Here is a 20,345-nt window from a genome sequence, read left to right as displayed (position 1 = left end):
GGTAATTAAATAAGAAACTAAAAATAAAAGCAAACATATATTTAACCAAAATGTTGTACATCATAACCAAACTGTAAGGTATTAATAAATGTATATTCTAAAAGAATGACATCTACAATAATAAAAATTGAGAAAAAAAACATTAAAGATACTTCCAAAATAAATAAATGTTTTTAGAAATTGATGATTAACACTTATCTTAAAAACTATGCTAAGCTACTAAGTAAAAATATAAAAAAATCTTGATCATATATATTTTTCAACTAGTATTCATTTAGGGCAATATAAATATTTTTATAAGAAATCTGCTCCAAACATTACACTGATTAAACATTAAAAGAGATTAACCACATCTGATACCATGAACAGTATATTTTTGAACTATACTACATAATCATAATAATAATGAACAACATGTAACTCATCCCAGTAGATAAAAAACTACAACGAAAAATTAATTATTTATAATTGAATACATGATGATTAATTAATTTAATTAATTAGTTATTAATTTTATTATTAATCCAAAAGTTCATATAATTTATAACATACCAAAAAATAGAAAAGATAAGTTTAAAATTTTTTTATTATAACTGAATCTTGAAATAACAATTGTATAGAATTTTCCAAAATAAAAATACAATCATGCAAAGTTGCTGGACTCTTATCAATCAGAAAGTTCCTCATTCAAAACCATCATAATAACTAAGTTGGCAGATTTCAAAAAAAATTTTCCTTAATGGCAACTGATATTAAATTTGCCTTAAGTTTAAAACTGAGATATTTATTCCCCCAATATTAATAATGACTACTCAAAAAAAAATCAGAACTTCCTTCATATGCATTTTCAAAACATTACAACCATCATAATAAAAAAAGCTATAATACACAGCAATAATCGATTATTTTTAACAGAAGCAGAAATTATATTTTTAAAATAAAATCACTTAAAGACATCATAATCATGTTGAAACATAAAATGGAAAATAATATCATACAATCACATTCTACAAAAAAATAATAAGCATATGTAAGTTATACCCTATCATTCTTAATTAATAGCAACACATGCTCATAGTTATATATATTTGTATAAATCTGCTGATAAAAAACAAGTTTAACCATATACCATCACTATTAAAATGCTGCTACATATAATATACTACACATCATATAAAATAATATAATATATATCATTCCAGTATGTTTCATTTCTAAACACAGAAAATAATTACATAGAAAATCCAAAAAATACAAATGCAGAACTTACAAAACTAATATCTATTACTCAACTAATAAATAAACTACTGACCTGGAAATAAAAACTATTTAATTGGTTCCTTTGGTTTTTCTGTTTTCTCAACTTTTGGGTTATCACGATATATAACATAATTCAATGCTGTAGCTAAACCTAACCAGGCAATATATGGTACAAGTAAATACCCTGCTTTTTTGTGAACATTGTAAAAACTTAACGCAGTCCCAACTGCAGCAATATCCAACAGAATAATATCAATAAGACCCTGAAAATAATATTACTTAATTAATAAACAATTTTCTCCAGTTATAAATGTCTAATGTTTAACAATAAAAAAAAAAAAACAATGCTTGTTAAATTGATTTTGACAGATGGATATGCATTTTTATGATGAATCTGAATCTATCACAATTTTTTTTATTGTTCTTTTAGAGCAATTATTTATTGAACAATCTACTGTAAATACAATTCTAGTTTCCACTGAATGACTTCTCTTTGTCTAAGTATTAAATAAAGTAGAGACACATGTTATACATGACATGAATAAATAACAGTTAAGACAATATACGAGGCTCGGCTGATAAATCTTGCACACTAGCATGCTACATGGAGACAAAAGGTACTATCGAGTTGGGGATGGCAGCACATGATAGCTAAAATCTCCCTCTACAAACCTGAGATAATGCGTTGAAATCTGTTTACCGGTTTGTTTTCAGTAGCAGTTAAAATGGAGTCGAGTACAGCCAATATGACAACACAGTTAAAACAGCGTGCAGTGATCAAATTTTTAACAGCAGAAAATGTAAATCCTACAAATATTTTTCATCATTTAAAAATGGTTTCCAGTAGTGAAACTGTTGACAGAAGTACTGTGAATAGGTGGGCATTGAAATTTCACAAATGTGAAACTGGTAAAGCGACAATTGAGGATGCACCTTTCTGTGAACGACCAGTTTCTGTGACTGATAAGAAACATCGAAAGGAGATGGATGATTTGCTTCAAAGTGACTGTTGAATCACCTAACAATGCATCACTATTCAGTTAGGCATACCTAATACCTAAAGAACAAGTAGGCCATATTAAGCAACTGTGTTACTGTAAAATCTGTGCATGATGGGTACCACACAAACTCTCTGATGGCTCTTCGCAAGCTGAAGTTTGAGCCTATTCCACACTCGCTGGATTTGGCTCTGTGCAACTTCCACTTCTTCCCTCTTCATCAGAGGAATCTCAAAAGTAATCATTATACCACTGATGATAAGGTAAAAAAGTTGTGGCCACTTGATCTGTGAAAGATCGCCAGAATTTTTCAGGGAAAGAATGCAAAAACTTGTCACACATTGGGAAAAGTATATTAGTGTAAACGGGGATTGTATTAAAAAATAAATACTGCATTTTGTAACAAAGGCACTGTACTTTTATTCATTTTTTATTTCATTCCCATGCTACGCACGTATGTGCAAAATTTATCAGCCAAGCCTCGTAGTATGTCACAATTTAAAATCTGAATGATTTATGGCGCCAGCTTGTGATTAGAGTTGTAATTTGCTTTCAGTTTATTAACAGTATTCTTTTAATCAATTGCCAGTGGGATGTCATGCCCTTGCCAAACCATACTGAACCTGGTTATTCCCCTTATTACAATTATTTCAGACTACAAATACAAGGGTTATTTTTTTTTCAAGGTCCAATTGGTCACAAAATAAAAACCCGCGCAAAAATCAGATGAACCTTTGCGCGTATGTGTTGCGCAGCATCTCTAGTATGGCCTTCAATCATGCCGTCATTTTGTTTAGTTCTGAACACGCAGCTAGCACGTAAACATGTCTACAATAGCATCTCCCGCCAAGTGTGAAGTGTGTGCGGTAATTCAATTTCTTCAGCTGTAATGCAGCTGAAATTCATTGACGAATAAGTAATGTGTACGGTGAAATTTCAATGAGTGACAGCAAAGTGCGACAATGGTGCAGGAACTTTAAAGCAGGACGTGCAGATGTTCATGATGCAGGCAGTCAGGAGAGGAAGCGAGTGTCAATCAACAATCTCGTTGAGCGAGTGGATGAGGCAATTCGAGAAAATCGTCGGTTCACAATTTCTGTATTGAGCGATTCGTTTCCTGAAATTTCAAGGTCAGCTCTCTACACCATTGTGAGTGAGAGACTTCAGTACCTCAAACTGTGTGCGAGATGGGTTCCCAAGATGCTGTCCGACCATCACAAAATAATGAGAATGAACGCCTCCCTAATGTTTCTCCAGCGCTACCACAATGCAGGAGAAGATTTTTTGAACAAAATTGTCACAGGGGATGAGACATGGGTCCATTTCGAAACTGAAACAAAAGAACAATCCAAACAGTGGAGGCATTCTCATTCTCCCAGTAAACCAAAGAAGTTCAAGCAAACCATCTCCAATGGAAAGTGTATGGCTACTGTGTTCAGGGACCGGAATGGAGTTCTCTTGATGGAATTCATGTAACGTGGCACGACCATCACTGCAGCCTCATACTGCGTGACTCTTTAACATCTACGAAGGGCAATTCAGAATAAGCGGTGAGGAATGTTGTCATCAGGCATTGTCTTTCTCCATGACAATGCTCGGCCGCACACTGCAGCTGTAACAAAGAGGCTCTGCAGCGTTTTCGTTGGGAAGTGTTTGATTACCCACCATACAGCCCAGACTTGGCTCCATCCGATTTTCACCTCTTTGCTCACATGAAACGCTAGCTAGGAGGACAACATTTTGGCACAGACATCGAGCTGCAGACCAGCATAGAAACATGACTGAAACACAGGCAGCTCCGTTCTATGACAAGGATATTGGAAAGTTGGTACCACACTACGACAAATGTCTAAATCAGAGTGGCGACTATGTAAGTACTTGTTACAAATAAAAAATTTTTTACTTTCACTGTGGTTTTAATTTCATGACCGATCAGACCTTGAAAAAAAAATAACCCTCGTAGCTCTCAATTTTCTCACATACGAAGTAATAATTTCTATTTTTATATTAAAAAAATTTGGTCACCGTAAAATAATCTATCCTTAATTTTATCCATTCTTTTAATAGAGACTGGTTTAAAGTCTGTATAGGTTTGTGAGTTTTTAAAATAAGAGGTGTGTTTTTAATATAATGAACATAAACAATTTAATTTTATATCTTTTTTATGTTTGCTATTGATAAACTGAAATATGTCAATGTTTTTATTCAGACTATTTTCATCTGACATGCAATACTACTTTTAATGTCAAGAATTTACTAATAATAACACAACAAATAGTCTTAAGTGGTTTACAATGTTACTTTAAACATCATTTGTTTAGCTGTTCATATATAAATAAACTACTTGTACTTATCACTAATTCATTATTATAACATTATGAAATCAATTTACGATAACAATCTTATTCTAAAAATTACACAATGTAGTGATTTCATAATTATATTTATAAGTCTATGCTTATGATTTTTATACTGGTTTTAAAAAATTTTCTGAAAATACAAGGCAAAGTTTAAAAGCAAGGGCCAATGAGTTACTAATAGTGTTTGACAACACTGGTAGATTTATGCATGCGCAGTAGCTTTAAGTGGTTGGTTGAACATGTTACTGCTACATTTTCATCAGTTCACTGTTGTTTGCTTTTGCAAGACAGTGTGTTAAATTGAATGGTAACAGTAAATCCTGCCAGTTGTGAAGTTCAATCAGTGATCAGATTTCTAAATGCTACTGAAATTCACCATCAATTGTGTTAAACATATGGCCCTACTTCAATGAGTAAAGGAAAAGTGAGGCAATGGTTCAAATGGTTCGTGAGAAAGGTTGTTCAAATTTTACAATGAACAGAAGTGTCTAGCAGGCCTAGTGTCCAGACTGACGAACTCATTGAACGTGTGAATGCAGAAGTGAGAGAAAATTACTGCTTAATGATTAGCTATCTCTCTAGAATTTTCAGAAACTTCAAAGGCAACATTGGTAAGAATTGTGAGTGACACTAAAGATATAAACTGTGTATACAAAGAATGCCAAAAGTGTAGACTAGTGCTCACAAAGAATGACATCTGCACATGCTTTTCTGAACTGGTTTAACCACAGGGGAGACAAATTTTTTCCCATATCATGATTGGTAGCAAAATATGGATTTCGTATGTTAATGAAGAAATAAAGCAACAAATCATGCGGAGATGTCATTCCAGTTCACCTAAACTGAACGAAAACAAACAAGCCTAATCATGAAGGAAAATCATGACAACCATATTCTGGGACCAAAAGGGTGTGCTTTTGGTTAATTTCAGGAACCTTGTGATATGACGGATGGACATCCATCACCTTACAAGTCTTCTTCATAACAACGTTCATTCACACACAACAGAAACAACATTGCATGCACAACAGAAACAATTCAAAAATTCAGATGGGAGATTTTGATCATCCCACTTGCAATCCTGATCTCACACCCAGAAATATCATCTCTTCATACACCTCAACTAAATGATTCAAGGAAAGTGAAGAGTAAAATTTTGGTGCAAAAGTGGTTACAATCCCAGGCAGTAGAATTTTATAGTGGCTTTGAAGAAACTTGTATCACAATATCAGCAGTTTCGAAATGAAATGGTGATTATGTAGAAAATAAAGTAAATATATAACTATTTGAAACCATTAATAAATTTTTAATCTTTTCAACTGTTCTCATTTGTTATCAATCGGCCCCATGCCTTCCTCTTACTTGAACCATGCCTAATAGTTTAGATGCTTACTTCAGTCAAAAAAACAAAAAATGAATTCTACAAATATCTAACATTAAAAGAAATTTTACAGAATAAACCTAATTCTACTCTTAAAGAAGAGTTTATTATAACATTGAAAATGATAGCAGCCATGAGTTCAATACCATTTTGAATGGTGTAGAGGATTTTTGTTGAACTATGTTAATGTACTACATCCAACAATGGAATGGCAGGATCGTTGTTTGAATCAACATGAAAGAAAATAACTAGTAAAAATGGGTAACTTTAAATGATTTTTAACAAAAGTGTGCGGTACTGATGATTTACTATTGTTAAAGCCAACTTCTTTATATTTTCCACAATATTCTTTAACATACAAAAAATCTATCTGTATTTCTTAAGTATAAATTAAATTCAAAATTTATTGATTTAATATAATTCTATAATACTATTGTACTAAATTTAACGCTTTTATTTTCACTACAGAAATAAACACTTTCCATTGTAGACCAAGCAAAATAACTCATTTAGAGGAGGAAAAAAAATTGTTACCTGGACTTTTATAAGTGGAAATGGTAAAGGAGCTTATAACAAACATTAAAAAAAAATAGATGCATGAGCGGTGGTGATTGGTGGAGGGTTGAAAAGGGTGAAAAATGGTATTTTTGTGATTTTCAACAAAAGTTGACATCAAAAAAATTTGTGGTTATTTAAGACACAGAAAGACATACTTTCACCAAGTTTTGCCAAAATTAAATTATTTTTGCGAAAATAAAAAATAAAAAACTAACAAAAATAGATTTTTTCACATTTCTCTCGAAAATGTTGAGGTTATGTAAAACCTCTACAATGTGACCTCTACAAAAGTTGTTGATTTTTGCATAATCTACAACTTTTGTATTGGAAAAACATTTTTTTCAACCTCCCAACCGCCAAATCACCCCTACACTACCTCTACTCACGCATTTATTTTTTTACATTGATTATAAGCCCCTTTACCATTTCCACTTATAAGCGTCCAGGTAACAATTTTTTTCTCTAAGTGTAATTTCATTGGACTATTGGAATTTTTATCAAATTTGTTTCTTGTTACGTACAAACCATAAATTAAAAAAAGAAAAAAAAAGTAATCTCTTTAATCTGTAAATGTTCTTTGTTTTAAACTACAATAAATATATATTATAATCACTGTTTTAGCAATATTTAAAGTAGGAAATTAATGTTTAGATTAACTGAAATAATAAAGTTGATTATATTTTAAAGCATGAAGAATTTTTGATTATTTTATAACTATAATTATACTGAAGTTATTATTTCATATGTTCTACATAAAAAAAATTCTACAACGAAGAAGCATACTCCAATATATTGCATTAAGAGAGGCTAAGGGATATCATAAGGTAGGAATATCAGTGTGTGACCTGTTACTGCTTTCCAATAGATTGAGTGTATGGAGGAAGATAAGGAGTGTTTATCTGGAAAGAAGAACAGGAATTCTTTCCTTATGATATCCTCTAAATTAACATACAAAAATGTATTTGGAAAACAAAAAAAAACTACTTAACACACTACTACAAAAATTTTACATAAACTATCATACCACACAGAAACTATCTAACCATCTTGTAGGTATAATTTACAACCAAAAAATAATGATATTCTTACCCCTTTAATTGATTTAGTTCCAAAAAATATAGGAGTCCACAACCAGTTCAAAGCTAACTGACTTCCATAAAGTGTAAGGGGCAGTTGAGCTGGTCCTAAAAATAAAAAGATGGCTTCAGTTATTACAGCAAAAAGCTATTCAACAAAAATGAAAGAAAAACGTTAACCACAGAAGATGATGAAAAGCAGAGTGAAAGGAAAGGTAAAGAAACCTAGATACATCAAAAGGGAAGACAACTAATAAAACTGTAGTAAATAATTCCAATTACACAAAACTTCAATTACACACAAAAAGGCAATACACATCACTAACACAAATTCAAGAACACACATACCTATAAATTAGAAGGGGTTTTCCAGAGGGCCACACTTTAATACTAACACAGAACTTTTTTTTAACTTTGATGAAATTCTGCATGTGTAGAAATTATTTACACTATTAAAATGTTCATAATTATTTCTATATATGATCATATCATATATCTATAAATAATTGGTATCACCAATGATTCTTTTTATCCTGTATAGCTAAGGTGACAACTTTTAATGCAATGGTTTACAAAACAAACCTGGTACCACTTCATCTGGAAGCTCATCACAAAGAAATGAAGTTAAGTTCAATGATTTGCTAGAAAGACCAATGACAACACACAACAAAAAACTGACAAAAAAATTAACAAATCCAGCAAAACAATCTTATCTTATGAATAGAGAAGTTTAGGAGAAAACATGAATAAAAATAACATAATGCCCTCAGTATAACAAGGTAAAAAGGTTTTTTTAAATTAGCTTGAAAATTTTCATCGTTACTTCTAGGAAATTAGTTCCTGAGCTCAGAAACACTGAAAATAAAGCTAAACCCCTTGAAATAGCAGGCATATATATATATATATATACATATTAAATTAGCAAAAACGATTCTTTTGTTATTGTATTTGTCTATACTCCCCTCTGTACTAATATCTCAAAGACAAAAGTATAAAAACCATTTACCACCAAGAGTACAGAATTCGATAATGTTTCTTACCTTAGGCTTATTATTTTTTTCTAATAGCGCTTTCGAGATTTTCCCTCATCAGTAAACTTTTTCTTCCAAATCAAACATTAAATTCAAACCATTAAAATTATAACAGATAAAAATATGTAGTTATAAATATTAAAAATATAAAATTAAAAAATTTAATTTTTGTTTTTATTATGTGGCTAGCCACACAAACAGTACTGTACTGCTAAAAAAAATTTAATTTTTTAATTTTATATTTTTAATATTTATGACTACATATTTTTATGTTATTTTAATGGTTTGCATTTAATGTATAATTTGAAGGAAAAATTTTAACTGATGATGAGGGAAAACCTCGAAAACACTATTAGAAAAAAATAATAACATAAGGTAAAAAGCATTATCAAATTCTGTACTCTTGGTGGTAAATAGTTTTTATACTTCTGTCTTTGATATACATATATATATATATATATATATATATATATATATATATAAAATATATGATATGTAAAAGTGACAATTGCAATTTAGGATAGAAAGGGTAAACAAAAAAGAAAAATAGAATAAAGGAGCACTTGGCTCATTATAAATACAGCAGCTGGAAAATTAATCTGAGCATATGTTATTTAATAAAACTAACTTTATTTTTTTTTTTAAATTATACCTAAACAATTTGGCGTACAATTGTACAATTCAACAATTCAACAAGTGTACTAGTACACTTTTTTTTTATTTCTTCGTCATGAAATCATACCAATATTATTGTTTTAATGAGGTCAATTTTTGTGAGTCATTTTGCCCAAAGATTTTTCTAGTTAACTTATGTCGGGGGAGTTGCCTGGCCAGGGGAGCACGTTAATGTTTCATTTTTCAAAACGTTTTTCTACTTTTTTGGCAATATGGCATACTGTCCAACCTTGGAACAATCTGTTGCCTTGTGGGAATTTGTTCTGAAGCTCTGACACAACCCCTTTCTTCAGAATCTTGATATATCTATAATTTTTCAACAGACATTCTACTGGAAAAAATGAATAAGGCCCTTCAAATGTTAAACAAACCCAAAACATTTTTTTCTTGGCATGTTTTAACTAATTGTTGGATATGAGCCAATGACGTATTTTCATCTGATACTTTTCTAATATATGGAACCCCTTTGCTCCTGAACATAAAAATGTGACTCATCAGAAAAGAAATCATTTTTCCAACCCTCTTTAGTCTAGTTAGAATGTGCTTTGGCTGACAAGAGCCTTTTTTTGCACACTGCTGGTGTTAAAACTGCTTTTTACCTGGCCGACAAGCTTTCCATTCAGCTGCAAGAAGTCAGCATCTGACATTTGTTAAATGTAAATCTATTCCACCAACTGCTAATTTTTTATTTAAGTCCCCAGAAGATAATTTTGTATCAAGTACTTTTTCTTGCTAATAACACTAGCCAAAAAAAGAAGATTTTTGTATATCTGGAATCGTACATCATGATTTTAACTAATTTTGGGGTACACTCAATTCAAAACTGTTATCAGAATTTGTGTAATATGTCATGTTTTTTTTAGAAAAATATGATTTATTTACCAATCAATGAATAAACACTGTGAAATCAATATTTAAAAAAAAAATTATTATTTATGTGTATTCATTTAAAATCTGTTTGAATCAACTAAATTTTCATTTATTCAAACAAAGATACACTGAAATAAATCAATTAATACAACATTAAAATAACAGTTTCTAAAAGTCTAAATCACTGAAAATGTCTTTAAATTAAGAGTTTAAAAAAAAACTCTTACTCTTATTGCTGACAGAGCCTAAATTTTTGGGAAAAAAGTCTAGGTGGAAGTATAGGAAATAAATTTTTAATAACATCCTACATCCTAAACATATGTAGTTTTCTAGCAAATCAAAAAAACATAGATTTCAACTTTTCTGTTGCCTAAAAAAACACTGACACATCTTTGAAGGACTTCCATGCAATTAGTTCACATTTGCTAAGTTTATCATCAAAAGTTGAGTCCTTAAGCAGTTTCTTGATTTCAGACTGATATATATACTCACCTTAAGCTTACATCACTCAATTTAGGAAAACTTATTTTTAAATGATTAAATCCTGGTCCATCTTTGTCTAGTGCCTTTATACAATTTTTCAGGAGTCCAAGTTTTATGTGAAGTGGTGGCAGTATGATTTTACCATTCTCAATTAATGATGAATGCTTTACATTTTTTTCACCAGCCACAAAGTTCTGCTGCAATGACCAGTTCTTAACTTGGCAATGACTTATTGTAGTATCACAACTATCCCAAAGACAAGAAAATAAAAATATTTCATAAGTCCACTTTCTAAACCAAGAAGTAACACAACAACTTTCAGATCATTGCAAACTTGCCACATATGCTTTTTGTATTTTACTGCTTCTAATACTGATGCCATAGTTTCGTATCTTTCTTTCATACTGTTTTTTTCATGTTGATTGCATGAGCTAATAGAATTGATGGCTGTTTGTTACCATTATTCAATAAAATTGTTTTCATGCTAACTTTAGAAGTCAATAAAAAGAGGCCATTCTTCAGAAATATGCTGAATTCCAAGCTCTTTCATAGGCCATCGACATCAGTACAAATGCATCATGAATTTTTCATAGTAAAATAAGCTGAAAGAGTTTTATTTCATCTTCTAAATGTAGTAACGTTTGTTTTTTCCACTAAAAGATTCCATTGTTGCAATCTAGATCTCAGAAGTTCAGCTTGCTGCTTTGATAACTTTAAATCACAAATTAAATCATTAAGTTCATGATGTTGAATTAAATAAGATTTCTTATCAGACACAAAAAGAAATTCTTCAACATCCTCTACATCATCTGTTTCATTTTCAGATTGTTCTTCTAGCAATACTGGATTAGATGATAGTACAGATAAAAGTAACGTCTCTCTTTATGTTACCGGCTTTACACTTTCTATTTTTTAATGAAAATCCAAATATATTTGTCAAACAAAGGTAGCAGTCAGTGATGTCCTTAGCTTCACGCCAAACCATTGATACAGCAAATGGCTTACCTCATCATTTCCCCTTCAACCATTCAGTTATTTGCTGAGCATGATATTCAAATAATATGAGATGCCCAGATTTTATATTGATCCCAGAGAGCACAATCAAAATAAAATTTATAAGCTATTTTTATAAATTCCAAAATAGTCTTTCTTTGAGATTTAGACATAAATTTACCACAGACATAACAAAAATTGTCTGGATGATTTGAACATCCACAAACCTTTGCAGAAGCCATGTTGTAGCAAATAAAAACAAGTAAAATCACTTTTGTATTATAAGAATTAATGAAAATATAGCAAAACACTAATAACTCTGTGAAACAAACACAATATAAACAAGTTAAGCTACACTGAATAAGATTTTAAGCTCTGTATTAGGCAACAACAGAAGTCTGCATGATGTCATTATAGACATGTTTGTACACATCTACTTCTCATGATAAAGTGCATATGATTATTTAAGTTACCTTTATTGCATATGTATGCATATTGTTTAAAAGTAAAAATACAGAAACTATTCTTAATTGTGATCAGTAGTTGATCAAAATGAGTTTATTATAGAACAGTTTTAAAAATCTATGATTTACGTAAAAGCTTTACATGATAACACAATTTCAATAGCATAATTGAAATCAGCACCCAAATTACACTGGGAAAAGTTGTGTAGTATGTTAGATACAAATTCTGTGTTGACTAGTGTAGCCAATGTGTTGGAGTAGTTTTCCTTTATGGCTACAATTACCTTTCCTTTCCTTTGAGATGAAAAGGAATGAGTTTCATTAAATTGTTTTAAAATAGCATTCATTGACTCTAGTCCCAAATCCCAACACTGACACTCAGAAGCTATTTGTTATTGTATCATATTGGTATGCTCAGAAATAGAAACAATTTTCAAAAGTTTCCTTGGAGTTATGTCCATTATTATATACATTCAAGAAGTACAGAACAAAAAATTTGAAAATATGATTTTGTAATAAGAAATGAAATAAACTTTAACAAAACATTATTTATAACATGAAAATTGCTAAATAATCTAAGTATAATAACCTCACATTACACAAAGTACTTAAAGAATGGGTGTGGTCAAGCAGTGTAATCACAACATAGAAATAAAAAAAAATTCTCTGTTTGGCTTAATTTGCATGCTACTGTAGAAATGACCAAAAATATCAACTGTAGTCCAACATTGCCTGAAAACTAATCACAATATTTTTTTAGAAATGATGTTTTTAGAAATATAAACAGGAATTAGATAGTCGGGAAACTTGCTTTATCAACAGTGAATAGGAAACTTAATTTTGAACAGCAGTATTTGATCAATAACCTATTCAAATTTTTAATTTGTTAAAATTTCTTTTGTATGTTTTTTAATCATAAGAGTGTTATCCCTCATAAATTGTTATTACATCCCTTAAAATTTAATTCATGGGCAGGGATATCACTTTTGTTTAAGGTTCAAACAGTCTTTATCTTCCTTGAGATAATTTATAACTACAGAAATTATTATAAGAGGCATGCATTAAGTCGTGGGAAATCTGAATAAGAAGGACCCTGTAAATTATGCATGAAATGTATAGTCAGTTTAAGAGTTTGGCTAAAAGCTACACGACAATTTTTGTCATTTGATATTCCTAAGATTTATATTGAACAAGGTTACTTAAATGATTTTTGTTTTTTTTTAATTACTTTGTTGTCCAAATTACATTTTAACTATATATCTGCTTTTTTTTTAAAATGTAATATAAATTATAAATATATGAAATGATAAACACTAAACTGTCTGATAATGTTCTCATCCAACTACTTAAGTTTATGTAAATTTCAATTCCTCTTTTAAATTAACTTTCATCATTTAAGATTATTTGATGAATTAAGCTGTTAGCATTTTTTAAAATTGGATTTTAATTATGATCATACTTCCTCTTCACCATCATAATCTACCAACATTCACTAATTACTATAGTTCCTATTTATAAATTATTATTATTCAGTTTTATATATTATTATTGTTATTGCAATAACCCATTTCATAGTATCATAGAAATAAAACATTATACAGCTGGATTGCAAGGAAGAAAAAGAATTAACAGAAATAACAATCTTTTTTATAATGTTCTGGTTTAGCTCAAACCTCAAGAACAAATGGTCTAAAACTGGGTTTTTAGTTTCCTCTTATCATCAGGGTAGAAATTTTTTTTTTTAAGTGGTTTTAATATATTTTAATACATTTATATTTACTTTCCTAATTTCCTACCATCTACTGATGACTACTTTAATAATCAAAATTGTGCATTTCATTTTAGACTTTAATTGTTTTTAAATTGGCTTTGAGTGTTCTTTTTTTAGGAATTTATTCTAATAGCCATTTGTTACAACTTATTCTTGTACATAAAATATAATATTGCTTTATGTAAAATTATAAATGGATGATCATCATTCAATCCTCAACATGACAACAGGATAAGGATAACAAGTTCCAAAATTGAAAAAACAGCTAGCTTCATATAACAATACAACCCCATCCAACATTTATAACACATTTGACTTACATCATTATATTAAATGTTCTCATACTTTTATTACATATATATTTTTGATATTGTTGATCAGTGACATCACCAGTGAAAATTAAACAAAAGTACAAAACACTAAATAAATATTAATAAAACAAACCAAATTATATTAAAATAATATTATTCCTAACACTTACAACATACTGAATTCAACCGATACTACAGGCACATCAGTGTTACTCAAGATACAAGAGAACTGAAAATGTTATGACGTGTAAACAACTGAGAAAATTTAGTTCAATTTGTAATTAGAAATTAACAGTTTTGTATGCATACCGGTATGACCAAATATAGCTAAATAGTATTGGCAGAATACATAGCAATTAATTATTTTTATACATACATACATATGATGTTGGGAAAACATAATGTTATCCTTTGTGTCAAAATTAATTAATAATGATTGGTTTAATAAAATCTATGTATAAAATATAACAGCCTGACAAACCTGAAGCGGCCTTATGGTGGTAAGAATCTTATACATTGTTCTACTTATGGCAAAATATCATATATAAAGGAGTAGAAATAAAAATTAAATAAATTCAAATCTGTCTTATGTACATATTTTTTATTAAACAGTGTTTTCAAGCCAGTAAGAAGCCACACGTGATGCAGGAAACCAAACAACATTCAGTACACAATTTATATTACACCCATGTGAACTGGACAAAAACTCTACATAAGTACATCCTAATAAATTCTAATGAGCAACATATCAACCTTTTTTCAGATTACTTGCTATCAGTTTTTGAACTATATTTCTGTTCAAAATCTGGAAATAATAAATACACTTTATCTTGAGGGATTTTTTACACCACTCAACAATTTTATTATGAAACACAACAAATTTGTTCAAGATAAAAAAAAAATCACTATCTAAGAGTGTTATCTTTAAGTGCAGAATTGCATATGATCAAAACATCCAGAATTCATTAAAAACATTATTATTATTATTCGTACAAACATTAGCGCAACTTGAAAAGTTTTAAAATTACAATTCACATAAGTAATCAAATAAATACTAGCTTTTCATGGAATGCAATTTACTGTATCTTAATAATAAAATATATGCTTTATTTCTTCATTCATATAAAATATAGAATAGAATGCATCATTAAAAATACCTATGTACTAATAAAAAATGATAAACAATTCTTCAATTTTAGAATATTTACATTGATTCAAATATATCACATTGATTAATATTATTTAAGTAAAAAAGGATATACGTTTTTTGTTAATACAATTAAATAACACTAATTTGTGCCTTTTTTAAAGAATTAAAACCAATACAGTGAAAAATTAAAATCAGATCTGCTAAAAGCTATCTCTGATATGAATAAGATGGATTCCCTGCTAATCAGTCACATATTTCTTATTTGAACCGCTTTGGCCTCAGGTGACAATTTATTAAAAACTGTAACTCCCATAATGTCAAAACAAAGTATCAAAGACTCATCCCATTTAATTTTTTTCTATCTCTAATTGAAGCTTATTTTTCTCATCTTAAAATACTATTTTTTCCTTATATATATATATATATATATATATATATATATATATATACATGCACTTTCAGACCTTTAGCCTGAATATCACCCTTCAATTGCTCCAGCAGCAAAGCATAATACTTGGTCTTGGACTTTTTTCAGGCAGTCTATGAGGAACACATCACAAGAATCCCAAAAAACAATATCTGTTTTCCTACAGAGATACTATTTTTACTTTCTTTAATGATATTTCAACTCCTCCCCCCACTGTTTGGCCTGCTATTTATTTGGTCTTTGGTGTGGAATGGTGGTCCGCATTTTATCTACTGTTAGTAAAATGTCAAAGAAACAACAGAATTGCATTTAAATAAGTTAAAACAATCTCGGGAAATGTTCAGTTTTTTAGTCAGTGTTTTTGGTAGACTGTTAATAAATGTGGCATTCAATCAGTGGAAAAACTTTACATTTCCAAAACATCGTGTAAAATGTAATGGACACAATCTATCAAGATGTTTGCAATGTTAGCAAATTTTTTTTTTTTGTTTTAGCTAGTGAAAATTTAATACAGCAATGAGATCATTTCATCAGTCATAGTGGTTTTGGGCATCCAAACATTCAACATCTTGAATGGATGTATGATCACGTTTTAATTCAGCAGCCCACTTTTTCACTGTTGAAAACAAAATACTTTGTAACAGCTCAAACTTCAATTTTATCCATCTTTTTTGGAAAATATCAAAACTTGTTTGCTTTACTTGAACGCCACAAACAAGCAACTAAACGCTTGTGTCTGAAACTTCACTGCCACAAACTTTCTGAACAACCTACCTTTCATTACATATATAAATTATTAAAAAGTGCAAATCCACCTTAGCACCAATTAATTTTGACTTCTCAAGATCTTTCAGTCCTTAGACCATCGTCAGAAGATTAAAATATCAATATAAAATAAAGTTAAAGAATTAAAATACTAAGCAGTCATGACTGGTAACTAGTCATCAGCACACAGTTGAAATATACAGTGTAATGGTGGAATAAAATAAAATCAACAGGAACAATGTTGTAAGAATGATATATTATTTGAATTATCTCTTTATATCTATATTTAGAGTATGTTTAAATATAATTTATCATCATTAAAAAATTTTTGCTCATTAATTAGATTTTTATGTTTACTCTAAATGTGATATTTTTCTAAATCAGATATATTATAATAATAATAAGATATCCCTAAAATTTTCGTAAAAGTATTTGGGTTGTATGTATGACCATTATCAAAGTTTAGCAAGATTAGAATTTTCTGGTTTATTGTTTTTTATACTATCCATGTGTTCTTTTGCATGTATAGAGAATTTACAATTGGTCATACCAATATATATCATGTTACAATCTTCACAACCCAAACTATATTGATATGACCAATTGTAAATTTAAATCCTTTCGTATTATAAATCAGTGTACCTTTTTTTTTAACACATTATTAGATTTTAATTTATGTACCACAAAATTTTCCTTAACTTTCCTGTATGTTCCGTCTATTTCACCAATGTTCTTTCTCTTTCCACTTCTGCACACCTTTCTTTAATCCATTCTTCTTTGGCTAGTTTGCACTTCCTGTTTATAATATTTCTTAATTGTCGATAGTTCCTTTTACTTTCTTCATCACTAGCATTCTTATATTTTCTACGTCCAACTATCAGCTGCAATATATCCTCTGAAATCCAAGGTTTTCTACCAGTTCTCTTTGTTCTGCCTAAGTTCGCTTCTGGTGATTTAAGAATTTCCTTTTTAATATTCTCCCACTCTTCTTCTACATTTTCTTCCTCATCTTTTTTACTCAGACCTCTTGCGATGTCCTCCTCAAAAATCTTTTTTACCTCCTCTTCCTCAAGCTTCTCTAAATTCCACCTATTCATTAAATAACAAAATTGATAAACAATTAAAAATTATTAATAATTTAATAATGATTTACATTTCATCATCACTAAATTATGTTTGCTATAAAACTCTGCTCCAGGGTAAGCTTTAGAGTCGATGAGTTGATTTCTAAATCTTTACTTAACCATGATATAATCTATCTGATACCATGCAGTATTACCTGGTTTGGTATGGTCGTTTAAGTCCTCCTGACCTACACCCTTAAAAACTACTGAAAGAGCTGCTGCTCTTTCAGGAAAAATTATTCTTTCAGGAATCATTTTTTTTAGTCTGGCCTTTCCGATATGGTTGCACCTTCAGTCCAGCTGCTCTGTATCACTGAGCACTCAAGCTCCCTCACCATCGGTAAGGTCTCATGATTCATAGAGGGAGATATATATATATATATTTAATTCCTCATTTTACAAGAAGTTATCTCTAAAGTAAAAACCATGTCATTGTAAAAAAAACTTATTCTGAAAACTTTAAAATATATTTTATTTATCTTAAACTACATTCCTTATACTATAATCGCCACATGAATTAAGACATTTATCGTAGATACACCAGCTTCAATATATACCCTCATCATATTCTTCTGCCGCCAGTCCATTTAGCCACTGATTAACAGCATTTTTAAGTTCATAATCATCCGCAAATTGCTTACCAATCAAAAATTCGTTCAATTTCCCAAACAAATGGTAATCAGAAGGAGATAAGTCTGAACTATATAGTCGGTGATTGTAAATTTCTCATCCAAATGTACTTAGTAAATCATGTGTCAGATCCCCAACATGTGGACGTGCATTATCGTGCAGCAGAACGACGCCATCAGTCAGCCGCCTATGTCGCTGATTTTGAATGACCACTGTAACTTACGTAGAGTTTCACAGTAGGCTCCTGCATTTATAGTCGTTCCACATAGGATGAAATCAATCAGCAGTATGCCAAACCAATCCTAAAAGACTGTGGCCATCAGTTTGCATCTAAATGACTGTAACTTGGTCTTTGTTGATCTGGTTGATATTTGAGGATGATGCCAACCATTTTCTCTCTATACATGCCTTTGTCTATAATACGAAATCAATGTTTCATCGCAGGTAACAATTGAATTAAGGAACTCATCACCTTTTACTGTGAAGCACATCAAAAATTCCAAAGCAGATCCGATTTGGATTTTTTTGTGATGTTCTGTTAATGTGCGGCACCTAATGTTCACAAACCTTTCTGAAGCCTAATGGTCATGAACAATGCAACCAATAACAGCTCTTAAAACATCAGGAAAAAGAACGGCCAAGTCAGAAATTGTTGAGCGACAATCTTTTCTGATTTCATCATAAACACATTTCAACAAGTCCTCGATGATATACATCCCAACCCCATAAGAGAAAGACACCCACCTTGTGACGTTACCAGTCACCACACCACCCCCTCTGTTCCAAGCCCTGAGAGGCTTTACCGGAGGTCGTCTTTAGACCCTCTAACTGATTACATCTCATAATCATCAGCCAGGGCTCTGTCGGGATGCCACTGATGTAAATGCTTCGACAGACATTTGCATCAGTAAAATATAAATCAAATTTCGTCTTCACATAGGCCTCAAACAGACATCTTCACATCCAACCTAACATGATTCCCTCAAACTAACTGACTAAAACCGTGGAAGTGCAAACCCCGCACCTAGTACAGATTTGACAACACCGTTCGTGACTGTGAATGCTTCAGAAAACAAACGAGTTTAAAGTTAAATCAGTGCTACACTCATACCAATCAAAATTATATCTTACGCAACATAGAAATTCAGACCTACACCCAAATAAGTCGACCAATTTAGGTCACCTAACAAGGGAATGTAACCTCATTCCGGTCCGTGCAGGAGACAGGGACAAACCCCACATCCCCACCCGGTCCCATCATGATGTCTTGCATAGCATTAACAAGTCATAATCATGGCTGCCACTGGCGGAGGGAAGCCACGTCTCTGGTCACAGGTTAACATACCCCGGCGGCACAGCCACCCCCACTGGTGGAAGTCCCAAAGCAAATCACAAACAATACCAATATAATCATGGCACAATGCCAATGCGCCTACCTCCAACCAATCCAATGCCTAAGCTGGACCCTAGCCACCCAGGATCCTACCACGATCAAGTACCTCAATTAAACTCCCTCTGCAGACCTATACAACACAAGGGCGCGAAGAAAACCAGCTACTATAGACCACTCCTTGCAGATCATCCAGTTAATACGGAGATCCAGAAAGGAATGTATTCTCTCAAATGTATTCTCACCATATACAGCAACCAACTGCCTATGAATTTCAGCTAGCTTAATGTTTTGATGTTTTAAAAAACATATGACTCCACGTATTTTATAATCAGTGGCAATAGTGATTTTTCTATTCATTTTATAATGTAATAGCTCACACCTAATAAAAGATACTACAACACGACAACTTATAGACAACAATGCAGTGTGTACATTACTAACAAGACCATAATTGACAGAGGTTAGCCAACCTTAAGGAGAGAAATTTCCCAGCAGTCTTTACTTTAGAGATATCCCTCGTATGATATACATATATATATAACCCACCGGGTTGGTCTAGTGGTTAACGCGTCTTCCCAAATCAGCTGATTTGGAAGTCGAGAGTTACAGCATTCAAGTCCTAGTA

The 20,345-nt window shown here is 30.9% G+C and overlaps 1 protein-coding gene across 3 annotated transcripts in view; it reads right to left on the bottom strand.

The window, feature by feature from the left end:
• Positions 1 to 24: 24 nt before the first annotated feature.
• Tspo (Translocator protein) overlaps positions 25 to 20,345 on the bottom strand; it is a 35,909-nt gene continuing 15,588 nt past the window's right edge. For all 3 annotated transcript variants that reach the window (XM_075376281.1, XM_075376267.1, XM_075376275.1), the window contains exons 4-5: positions 7,647 to 7,741; positions 25 to 1,523 (exon numbers count right to left, since the gene is read on the bottom strand). In XM_075376281.1, coding sequence (XP_075232396.1) covers positions 1,326 to 1,523; positions 7,647 to 7,741 — 293 coding nt within the window. In that variant the 3' untranslated portion in view covers positions 25 to 1,325. The remainder of the gene's footprint in view (positions 1,524 to 7,646; positions 7,742 to 20,345) is intronic.

The sequence above is a fragment of the Lycorma delicatula genome, chromosome 1 (genome assembly GCF_047948215.1).
Source record: "Lycorma delicatula isolate Av1 chromosome 1, ASM4794821v1, whole genome shotgun sequence".
Taxonomy (NCBI): domain Eukaryota; kingdom Metazoa; phylum Arthropoda; class Insecta; order Hemiptera; family Fulgoridae; genus Lycorma; species Lycorma delicatula.
This window is presented reverse-complemented; position numbering and strand designations above follow the sequence as displayed.